The following is a 12944-nucleotide window of genomic DNA, read 5'->3' on the forward strand; positions in this document are numbered from 1 at the left end:
GGGTTATATAGCATTGAAACGCATCACCACCTCCTTCTTCGTTAAGCTTTAGACAGATGCAGACGACAGCTTCAGACATACTGTCGCAGAAAAATACAGTCGTAGGTCCAGGGTAATTTTCCGTCGAACAAGTAATTACTTCCTAGATTCAAAAGATGGTTGGAATGTTTTGAACGCCCGAATGATTTTCACGTGTCCGCTGGTTTAATCCATTTTAATTCTGGACTGTGATGGTATGCGGTAGCAATATGAGAGACCATTTTAGAGGGCGGGTTTGTTTTATACGAGATGCGTGCTCAAACTTGACTCACAATCTCGTCGCAGATCGAATTATTTGCTACCGAGCTTCACGTCACGGAGTTGAATTGCATGCCTGTTTCCGTTTCAGTGGAACTATGTAACTGTAGATGGAGCAGCTTGCGTAATAAAATTAGGTTAGTACATTGGATTTCAAAACAGGCCCGGTGGAAGGTATAGGTGTGAGGTTGATATGTCGTTCACCGTATGACATTTTCATTGGGAATAGGTAATCAAGTTTGAATGAAGTTTTTGAATTTGTCAATGATAATTATCGCCCGCGATGCGACATATGGTTAATTTAAATGTGAAATACAAGGCGTTTAGAAGGGTATTTTTTGTGTATAAAATTGCGCAGTGTTGCAATAATGAATGCGAAATATTTAGGGTAAATATATTTCACATTTGGCGAATATAAACATATTTCGTTGATAGCCAATGTAGTGCGAAATATCGATATATATACCTTTTTGAATTAGAAACTCGAATCACAAACGTGGAAACAATAAAAAAACATAAATCAACGTTTTACTTTTAAATTACTAATATTTAATTTTAATAATTTATATATACTTCCGTTATAGAATTTAATATAAAACCTTAATAAGATTGCTTCATACAATGTCAGAGCAACAAGTCGAAGAAACCGTACAAGTCAATGATACGCCTGTTGATCCACCTGCAGAAATGGAACCGCCAAATCAGATCAAGGAATTCAAAAAACCACTGAATGGACGGGAAGTTCTCAAGACTCCACCTCTCAGCGAAATGTTAAAACAACAGAGCGTGCCCGTAAAAGGCCGGGAACATGTTCGACGTAGTCCCAGAGTTGATGACGGCGTATTTTTTGGGACGACCTTTGACGGCGTTTACACGGTACATGATATGTTTATGCATGGCTATAAAATCAACCACGATGCTCAATGTGCTGGCTGGAGACCGAAACCTGACGAACCATACAAGTGGGTAACCTATCAACAGGTATACGAAAAGATTTGTAAAATCGGATCAGGCCTCATCGAAAAAGGAGCGCAGACAAATCAAAATCAATTCATAGGAATTTATGCTAAAAATAGCTTGGAATGGCTGGTAATTGATCGTGTTTGTGCTGCTTATTCAATGGTTTCGGTGCCACTTTATGATACATTGGGACCAGAATCGATGACTCACATTGTAAACCAATGTGAGCTCGGAATTATTATCGTTGACACCAACGAGAGGACAATGAAGTTGCTCGCAGATGCCAAGTCAGGAAAAACCAATACTCTCAAGCTCCTTGTAGTCGTCGAGACCCCCACGGAAGATACCAAAGCATTATGCAAAGAGTTATCTATTGGGTTAATTTCGTGGGATGAGCTTGAAGAAGAAGGTAAGGCATGTGGTTTGAAAGAATTTGTACCTCCTAAGTCAGATGATCTTTTCACAGTCTGTTACACAAGTGGAACAACCGGAGCTCCAAAAGGTGTCATGCACACCAACCTCAATGTGGTGGCTCTTGCTTGTGCATTTCTTGCCAGTAGCTCAGACTACTTTTATGGTCTATCACCTTCAGATGTTTTATTTTCCTATCTTCCATTGGCGCACGTTTTCGAGAGGTATATAGAATGTGGGGTATTGATGCACGGTGGAAGCATCGGTTTCTATCAAGGTAATCCAAAGTTACTAATGGATGATGCTGCAACTTTGAAACCAACTATCTTTCCTATGGTTCCCAGACTTGTAAACAGAATTTATGGAAAAATCATGACAGCTGTGGGCAACTCTGGAATGAAAAAGGCCGTATTCGACTTCTGTCTCAATCGTAAGATGTCCGCTTTGAAAAAGGGAAACGTTTCGGACGACACAATCTGGGATAAATTAGTTTTTCATAAATTTCAGGCAGTGCTTGGTGGAAGGGTAAAGTTGAGCATCTGCGCCGCAGCACCAATATCTGCCAAAGTACTGAACGTTGTTCGCTGTGTTATGGGCATTCCAATCGTGGAGGGATATGGCCAAACTGAAACTACCTCCGGTTTCGTGATTACCCTCTACAAAGATTATGAGGGTGGAAATGTGGGCTCAGTCCTACCAAACATGGAAATAAAGCTTGTCGATGTGCCAGAAAAAGAATATTATGCAAAAGATAACAAGGGAGAAATTTGCTGTAAAGGCTTATGTGCATTTAAAGGCTATTACAAAAACGAAGAGAAGACTAAAGAAACCATTGACGAAGATGGATGGGTTCACACAGGAGATATTGGAGAATGGTTACCAAACGGTGCGTTGAAGATAATTGATCGCCGGAAAAACATTTTCAAATTGTCACAGGGCGAGTATATAGCTCCAGAAAAAATAGAGCAGCTCTATACAATATCAGATGCTGTTGGCCAGGTATACGTTCATGGCGATAGCATCAAATCAAATCTAGTAGGCATAGTAATTCCCGATGAAGATAACCTCGCAAAATGGTGCAAGGAAAAGGGAGTGGACGTTAATGAAAAGTCGTTTGCTGATTTGTGTTCAATGACAGAAGTAGCAAAATTAATCATGGATGATATGAATAAAATCGGTCGACAGAACGGTCTCAAGTCCTTTGAATTAGTGAAAAAGGTTCACTTAGACAGTGACCCATTTACAGTGGAGAACAACTTGATAACACCCACCCTGAAATCAAGAAGAATCCAGATTGAAAAGAAATACAGAGCTCAAATTGACCATATGTATGAAGACTTGGACTAATTAGATGACGTCAACATGAAAAAAGGCAGATAACCAAACAAATTGTGCCCCGGGGGATAGTCTGTATCTGTAAATATATTCAATAGAAAGCAGCTTCTAAGATAACTTTGCAGCCTTCTAAAATTACGTGTTATATTATCCCGACATCCATCAAAGCACATTCTATGATCCAATCATTTTTATTACTATAGTTGTGGCCCTCTGGCGTTGTTTACGTTTATTCTTGATGAAGTATCAACAACAATATAATTTTACTCCTGTTTAAATCCGCCATATTTATTCAACCTTCAAGTTTATTCACTTCTTTCATTCGCAACATCTCAGGTAGTCATGTTATGGTAGAACGTTTGCATAATATTTTCGCCAATAGACTCTATTTTTGCTACAAGACTATTATCCAGCGTGGGTTAATATCAATATTATTTTGCATGTCCCGTTATGTTTTATCTAATGTTCTGTTATGTATAGAACAGCCATTTAACAATTTATCAGCCATTTATCGTATCTTGAAAGCTGATCTCTTGTGCCAGCGTGCCTTATGTTTGTGTGATCCAAATATTTTGTTACGAATATAAACGCCAAGCATTACTATTGTTGCGCATGTATTTGTCGGACTGTAATTTATACGATGATTGGTGATGTATTGCAAGTTGCAGCCTACCAAGTATGGATCTACAGTAAAATCTGATCCCGAAGACTACAACGACCGAATGTTTAATTTAAAGCATTTCCTGGTATTTGTCATCATGGAAACGTATAACTAATCGATTCATTATTTCTGTTTAATATTTTCGCCCGACTTGTTTGTATCATTAATATATATATTGTACCAAATATTCACAATCCAGTCTTACTTTGTAAATAAAATGATATTAATAAAACGAATACATTTAAAATTGATGCGATGCGATTTATTTTCTTAAAATCAGTTAACAGGTAATCTAATTAATTCTTAGTTCACAATGGAATTTAACTCCGAGTTATTTGCCCAAGCAACTGGGATGCGATGTTTACGCATAGGCTGTGATGCAACTGTACAACAGGTTACAAACGCAAGAAACCATGCGGCAAATAACTCCGAAATGCCCGAACACCCGAAATTCCGATGCAGTGAAACTAAGAATGGCGGGAATGTGTTGTACGATTTTCGCTTCGAAATTAGAATAGAAGAGATGATGTAATGTTTAAGCAAGAAATAATAATCCAAATTTAACAAAAAAGGGTGTAAGCCTAAGAAGACAAAAATTCGAACAAGGTGTGAGATAGTGTGAATGCAATCACGTGATTGAATTTGGAGTAAAAGGCAAATGCGCGATATTTATATTGTCCGAAAACTCACTAATATTTGACAAAGAGAATCGTTACAACTTGCAACTTTATCCCAAAATGAGAAATCAATGTTAGGCAGGGTAAATTCAATTCAAAGTAAATTCCCTGTTCAAATTTTGCTCAGAAACATTCAAAACTAGAAGAGTTATTCAACGAAACAAATTAATCCATAATAATTTACGGAATAGTACAAATTTCATATGTTGCACTTTAATTATCAACGACACGACTTCGGTGGAATGAGCCAGGTCTGCCTGCAGCAACCTGCTCAAGTGTATGGGTGATTAACTATTGTTCTAGGACAGGGTGGTCCAAAGTTGTCGGCTCCGGGGGCTACAAATTTATTTTCGCATTCTTTGCGGGCCAAAATATTGCCATGAAGAGGTAAGTAGTGCAATACGAAACACTTATATTGTGCAAACACATCATCACCAAACACCAATTTTTTGAATTTTTTCCGAATGCTACGCGGGTCACTGAAAATGAGCCGGCAGGCCATATATGTGGCCCGCGGGTCTGGGTTTGGACCACCTTGTTCTAAAACAACGAATGCCAGAAGTCGTACTAAATGGCCTGTCCAACAATAAATTGGCTTGTAAATTTTAGTCATAATTATATCGGTTTGCGACATTTACATTAAACTTTCATTCTAACAGAGCTGAATATATGGGCATGTCTGGTGTTCGTGTGTGTTCTTGTTTATAATGTGGCTCTTCGCCGTAATAAAGTACAGAATGTGGCTCTTGGTCTCTAACTGGTTGGCCACCTCTGTTCTAGGTTGTCATTATACCACTTGTGATTTGAATGTGACATCATCACATGAGAACTGCTGCTGGTGGTTTTAGTCAGTTCAATATTAATTGTTTCAATTGGAACTTTGTATGACTAAAAATAATATAAACAAATGGATGAATCACTATTCCGTTACTCACTATAAAAACAGATTTACAGTTGAAAAATTACAGATTAAAACGTACTGTTGATTTTTTGTGGAGATACTTATATGACCTCACAAGAAGCAACTTAATAAAACGTTTTTCTGAGAAACATGATTTAAATTAATAATTCATTCCGCTCGCTTTTATATGACACACATTTATTTTTTTGCTGCACCTAAAATGTTTTGAATATAATTGGGGCCCATAATAAATTTGTCCATGCACAAAAATTGAAATACCGTGGCGCCAAATTACATTCGGATGAATCCATGAGCTTCGTTATGTTTATATTTAAGCTGGAAACAAACTTGCGAAAACAATCTTTAGCAAAAAATAGTAGAAAAGTAATTCTTCGTATGCATTTCGCTCAAATCCAAGTCTTTTCCCTCAAAATCCCATTCTCGCAGAAGTCCTTCTACGTAAATTCCATTCTCGCGAAACTACTTTTGCTTAAAAATCCGAATATCAAAATCGACATTTTTGTAACGTTATTATTAAGTTGTGCGAACCCAGATAACCAGGAAATGTTTTGCTCCAAGTGTTTATATTCTAGTTTGGAAATACCTCCCCAGAGCATGCTTTATATTTTAACAACGAGGGATCAATGTTCAAACTCATGTACGAATGCCAAAGCGAAGTAGTACGGGTTCGAAATCGTCCGCAGTGGACTACCGATACCGCTGTCTTCATGGCTTTCCCTGACCACCAGATAGCAACAAATAATACAAACGCGGAACCGCCATCATCGAACACTAAGAACGAATCCCATGAAACCCCCAGAGATTTTTGAAATAAATAAAATAATTCCATAGCCATCGAATATTTCAAAGCAATTGGCCCACTAATCAAAACAAAAAACAATTCCTTCATAACAACAACAAGAAAAGAAATAGTGTACCAACAAGAAGATCAGCAATACCACCAAAACGATCGATAGCTCCACTTCAAACGCATAGTTGTAATGTTCGTATATTTCATCCATAGGGCACAAAAGCGTATCATCCTCGGAAACATGATCAATTGAATCTTAACTGCCAGGATGGTATTGTCTCTGGGTTATCCATAATATTCCAACACCATATGTTGTCGAGTTACCTTATTATTATTCATCGCCAGCTCAAATACCAAGTATAATATCGTCACGCTAATAACCAAATTGCGTGAGTCACTTTTTGGCGATTTCGAGTTTTCCATGTATATAATAGTTATTTATGTCATTCTGTGTACTGTTAGATTTTACCAGATGGATGCTGAAACGCATGAACGGAAGATAGTATGTGACGCACGCATTGTTGCAATTGATCAGTGATAATGAGTTGTTATTGGTTTGACATAACCAATATATAATATATATTTCAAACATAAAAAATGATGTTTTAAAAACAGATTATCGATTTTGGGATAAGACATAATGGATACCGTAAATTACATATACGCTATTCGAATGTTTGGTTTTTAGGACTCATGAATATAATCAAGTTGCAAAATTGCGTATGTTTCTAACATTTCTGCGTAAGTCGCCATTATTGCGTCACACGCCTACGTCATGCAAATCCGGCTACGACTAAGAAATTGAACCATGTTAAATTATTTACTCTTAATGATATAGCAATATCTCCAGTAAGTTTTATGTGTGTTGCTCAAAACAGATAAAAATGACTTACGCACTTTTGTTATTATCGTGACGAGATGTTACTACCAACAAGGGTAAAATAGCACATTGGGAGTCCAAGTTCGTCTGAAAATTTGTTAGTGAAGTTATAGGTAGGTTCAGATTAACTTCAACCTTGGTTAGAATTTGTACAATTTCCTTCGTAAAACACGTATCACGAATTACTGGGGAGACACGAATCCCTGCCCGAATATCAATTTTTATTTTTGTGACAAAAAGATATATATTTATTGCGTTGTTACACATTCGTGACCCTAAAACTCGTACCATGTTTAATATTACGCGGTTACCTCTAACATGCTATTTTGCACTAAATTTAAACTGTCTCATTCTCATTATCTCGGGCCGGTCTTGATTATAGCATTCATAAAAACTTTTCATAGAATAAATACCACGAGTATTATGGAATATAACACAGTCTAGCAATGTTTCGGAATATCATTAGGAAATTTAACCTGCCATCGGTCAAATGGGTCAATCAGCACGAGACAAACAATAATCTAAAATACATTTTGCTACATTTTATTTTCCGTTTCGAATGTTTCATCATAAAACTATACAGAAACATTATTGAAGACATCAACTTTTTGTGATAACAATTGCAGGTAGATCATATGTTATCCTGGTCTTTATATCATCTTCATTCTTTCTCTCCGCTCCAAGAAATCTCTTTAGCCGCTCTATGAAAATATCAAGTGGGTCAACGTCTGGACGATTATTCTTCATCAAAGCATGATATTCTCCCTTTGTCGTCCAAAACTCGCGATAGTTTCTCAAAGTCCAATCAACAGTAAACTGCATCCCATCTAAGAAAGACTTCGCCTCAGTTGGTATTTTTTTGAACAGTGGAACGTAGCGTTCTAGAATGAGATTATTTCTTTCGTGTCCGTTGATATCTTTCAGGAACTGTCGATTCAGCTGGTCAAATTGGTAGTCTAAATCTTTTTGGTTAGAAACCTTTTTCTCTGGAAGAAGTATCATGGAAGCTTCTAAACGAACGTAAATTACTGCACAGCCATCAGGTTTCAAGACTCTCTGACATTCTTTAGTAAAATACTCGATATCAAACCAATGAGCAGCATCCACGCATGTAACTAGATCGATAGAATTATCCTCGACAGGAAGATTGTTGTCAAGCATTTTCTTATACGTTACATTGTCAAATTCGTTCACATCTTCCGCCACTTCCAATTGTTCGGCACTGATGTCCACTCCTAAAATATGTTTGAAATAGGGACTGAATGACTTGATTGCTTGTCCGCTACCACAGCCAACATCCAACATGCGATCAAATGTTTTCTCAGCAGATCCTCCTTTGCATTGTCTCAAACGTCCAACAACTTGTTCGGCAACATGTGGCGGAATTGTTGTCCTATATTTATGATATTTCTGTGCCAATTCCTTGCCTTCATAAATGCTGATAAAATCATTCAGCCCCATTTTTCAAAACTCTTGAAAACTTATTTCTATTTTTTATTGCAACAAATGTACTAGAAAAACATAAAGTTAAAAACTTTTGATGCATAGACACACCTGAATATTTTTTTGAGACGACAGTTACACGAATAGTTGCGTCATATTTTGATAACGTCTTTGAGTCATTGGAGGCTTGTTCAACAACCGCACTTTCTCACGCCCTACAAAACTCTCACAAACACTCATTTTAATACACTTTACTCACCCAAATTTTCAAGTATTATCACGTTATTTTAATTTAAATCGTTTTATTCGATTCGCATACCACGACCACTATCAGTTATATAAAAAAGATCTGCATTCTGACGACACCCAAAAAGTATTGTAGGAATACGAGTACAATTACGTACTCATAATTGTATATTCATCAACGCAATGCACTACTCGATGGTGATGTTTATTTTGGAATATTTATCTTACATCAGCAGCGTTTATTGATCAGCACCAAAGCAAACAAGTAACATTTTGTAATATATATTTGTAACATAATTAACAACACACTGAGCATCCGGCAACCGCGAGTAATCAACGTAAAAGACTGAAACTCAAAAAAAAAAGATTTCAAAAGCAAACACAACAATACAAACAAAAAAGGTCACAAAAACAAACACTGAAACATCTACAAATAGACAAACCTGGAACCCAATATCAATCTTTCAGCCAGCACTATAAAGACAGACTCAACCCATCCATCTCTAATATTCTCGTATCTTTTAATACATTATTTTTAATTTTTATCATTTGCAGCCATATCTTGTTTTATCTGACTATGATCTAACGAAAGCTAATAAATATACTTATTATTTCGTATAGAAAGAGATTATGTTATTTCTAATCAACAAATATCTGATTTTTCAAAAGTTACACCGATTGTTCTCATTTGTAAAAAATGTAGTTTGAAAAGAATTTAAATCTTGGAGCTTATATTATTATATGTATATATATTGTTCAAATACACGGGTATAAGATTAATCCCATAATGAGTGTGTTTCGCTAGTGTTTTGCGAAAGAGACCCTTGAGGTGTTCCTCGTCAAATTCGGGTATTTATTGTTTCGCATTTTTTGATTGGCATAGAGTAAGCCTAGAAAATGTTTCATTGGGGTTCGACTTCAACAAAAAGGTTGAAAACCGATGTCTTACGTAAACTATTATTTGAGTAAATTTAGTGCAAATGAATATGTATTTTGATGCTTCAACCTTTCCTTGCCCATAATCTATGACTTAAGAAACCTTACTTGAACCTTTAATAACCTATATATTCCCGTAACCAATTTTCCTACCTCTGTAGGAAATATACTGCTCATACTGCCTTAATTAATTATAATTACCGGTAATTTTATTGATTAATAGTATTTGAAATAATTTGGACGTTCAACCTTGCATTCATGACTTTTTCGTTTACATCGTAAAATTATTTTTGTATTGAAATGGAGTATTTGCGATGTTAATAGCATATTATACTGAAAAAGATGACGTATTGATGACGAGTTCTGTGAGGTTGTTTGGGAACAACATTATGAAAGAAAGGTAAAGAGCAAATTTATTGAAACCCCGTTACCACAATGACACTAGTAATAATAAACAATAACATTAATCAACTTTACAGCGGAATGGGCTATATTTCTCTGAGACCCGAACAAAGCTCTTTTTTCCACTTCATGTAAAAACATTTCAAACCAATTTTCCCTTCTCTGAGCATATATGTTTGCTATACTTGTCAACACAACGAGCATTTGATAGAAAATGTCCAAATATATTTATATCGCTACATTGAGATCTATTGGATAGTCTTGATAAGATGGGGACATTGATAACGACTGGCCTACTAGTTTCTTTATAGTTAATGGTGGTGATTTTGCAACAATGGACTCAAATGTGCACAGATTCAATTGATTTCCCGCGTCGATGTAGCTTGTATTCATGCATGGACAACAGCATATCATACAAATATAAACCTTCGATGTTTGCTATTCTCTCCAAACATCGGACATGCAATCCTTTTAAGATATATACTGATCTTTACTGTGGCCCATAACTTATGGTGACCGTACATTTAACCCATGTGTATATCCGCGGGTTCAATCTATATGCATGGGTTAGGGTTAGTATGGGTTCAAATATAAGTCCGCAAAACAAAATGTCCATAGGTGCAATAGCATGCAGGTGCAATTGTCGTGGGTTCGATCATTGGTCAACGAAAAAAAAAAGATGTCGGCGATTCGAAATTTGCTTCTGGACCGATTCCAAAAATTTACTATTTAATTAAAAAAGCCCAGCCCTATTCACAATCTTAAACATTAAGCGCATAGCAAGATTCATTATCAACAAAAAAAAAAATTTTCTTTTTCTAACCCACAATTTGCTTCCATGCATAAACACACTCAGGCGACAAATGCATTCTATTTTCCTGTGCTTTGTATACTATAAAGCAGCGGTTCCCAAACTATGGGTCGCGACCCACTGGTGGGTCGCAAAAGAAATCTTAGTGGGTCGTGAAAAGATGTAGAAAGCTTTGATTAATTATGGTTATTAACATCGGTGGCGACTCGAATACGTAAATCTTCAAAATAACGAAAGAAAATAAAATTAATTAAAGTCTTAAATTCTAATCTGTGGAAGCTTCCCTTTTACGATCTTCTCAAAGAAACAAAAATTTGCTACACAAAGAATGACCATATGGCTATTTTACGTATTGCAGTTTTGTACACTGTAAATCACTTCTCACCGTGTTTCCCCGAAATTTAGACAGGGTTTAGATTTATTTACTTTTGAAGAATACCACAATGGTTTTTTCTGGAAGCGATCTTTTGTGTTCATTTATCAAAAATGAAATTACATTGTGGAAAATCATAAGATTTTTTAATAAACATTATATAAAAACCGACATCCATTGTTTTTATTTGTTTTTCCTATACAAAAATCAAGTGACAAATATCATAATTGTGATTGTGACATCACACAATCTTGAATAGGGGTGTGATCTTCACCATACCTCAGGTCATTGAACCTTTTCTCTCACACACATTTTAAATTTATTTTATGGTTAGGGTTTAATTAAAATCATTTTCAAAATTCAAATTAGGTCTTATTTTTAGGCCAGGTCTTATTCTCGAGGAAACACGATAGTTTTGCGGTGATTAGCCATAGCTGTGTTCTGTCATAAAAAAATGAAAAATTAACGCCAAATGGGTCGCCATAAGCTGTGCTAATAAATAGTGGGTCGCAACTACAAAAAGTTTGGGAACCACTGCTATAAAGTATAACTTATAGGTCCGACTTTTCGTACTGAATACAACTTGGTTTGTTCTGCAAGGTGAGACATTAAATTATCATCGGAAACAGCCTTAAAACAGCGGATTGGGAAATGGAAACCTATAAAATTGCGTGTAACATTTAACTGTATAACCAAGGAAGTTTTCTAGGTGGGGGCCATAAGGGCAGCCGCCCTGAGCAGCACGTTATAGGGGTGAGTTTGTTGCTTTGTTTGATGAATAAAATAATAAGAATACAAACATTTCACTCTTACTTGACCCCTGATTGATTCATTCTCATGTATAACAACATCTATAATTTGTTTATCTCTCGTATTCTTTTTAAAGTTAGGTATAAGGCGCATCATTATCAGAAACTCGCCCGGGTAGCAGAAAAGTTTGACACGCCCCCGCATGTAACGCAAGCCTTTCTTTCTGGTGCATTCGCATTCCAGCATGTATATTTATCTAATGCCTTCAATATCTGTCCTGGTGAATGCAAGTTACAAGACCGATTTCCTGATTTTCAATGGATCTAAGTCTATACTTCCGAAAACAAAAAATAACTGAGTAATAATTAACATAACCGACATGGAATAGTAACCGGACGAGAGGCTGTGGTTCGCTATAGGGCCAAGCCGTCTTATCGGCTTTCCTCTCCTTCGGGATAAATATGTAAATCCTATCCTAATTTTTTTTTTAACTCTAAGCAGTGTGTGACTAAATGCGTGTATTGTTTCTTCAATTTTTGTAAGAAAAGTGAAATACTTCCCGAAAATTAATACAGTAGCCTACTGCTAAATATCGTCATCCCATAATTTCATGATGCTCTTTGTCATAAACATTTACGAATGAGTCAATTACACAATTACCAAAGCAAAGTAAATCAGACTATTCCAGCATTGTTCCATAACTATAAGTACAAACCATGGCCATATTTTTTTTTATTTTAATCAATAATTAAGTTATCGTACAGTAATTTTGTCTTCAAACATGGTCAATTTTCGATATGCACATAAAAATTTTCAACCTACTTGTTTTTAAACTTGCCAAGACAATCTTAAACTATCGAGGGTCACAAAGCGCTCGTGTTACAATTACAAGTAGTAGTCAGGGAAAGCGCAGTTTGATCGTAAATATATATACTACTACGGTTTGATAGGGTAGTGGGTATGTCCGCCAACTAATCACAACAAATGTATTTGTTGTTGAGGTACAACAAAAATAACGTAAGGGTTAATTCAGCTTCAATTTGGTGAGTA

General features: G+C 36.1%; 2 protein-coding genes across 3 annotated transcripts; one reads left to right on the top strand and one right to left on the bottom strand.

The window, feature by feature from the left end:
- The first annotated feature begins 297 nt into the window (after positions 1-297).
- LOC120335959 (long-chain-fatty-acid--CoA ligase 1-like) lies at positions 298-3915 on the top strand. 2 transcript variants are annotated; one of them, XM_039403571.2, is made up of 2 exons: positions 298-434; positions 926-3915. In XM_039403571.2, the coding sequence occupies exon 2, from the start codon at positions 985-987 to the stop codon at positions 3013-3015; it is 2031 nt and encodes a 676-aa protein (XP_039259505.2). In that variant the 5' UTR covers positions 298-434; positions 926-984; the 3' UTR covers positions 3016-3915. The 2 variants fall into 2 exon arrangements, with proteins under 2 accessions (XP_039259505.2, XP_039259504.2); XM_039403570.2 differs by having other exon boundaries at positions 396-526.
- Positions 3916-7533: 3618 nt separating this feature from the next.
- LOC120335394 (uncharacterized) lies at positions 7534-8394 on the bottom strand. Its single transcript, XM_039402890.2, has one exon. It carries the CDS (start codon positions 8392-8394, stop codon positions 7534-7536), a length of 861 nt encoding a protein of 286 aa, XP_039258824.2.
- Positions 8395-12944: the final 4550 nt, after the last annotated feature.

This window comes from Styela clava, chromosome 2 (genome assembly GCF_964204865.1).
Source record: "Styela clava chromosome 2, kaStyClav1.hap1.2, whole genome shotgun sequence".
Lineage (NCBI taxonomy): Eukaryota > Metazoa > Chordata > Ascidiacea > Stolidobranchia > Styelidae > Styela > Styela clava.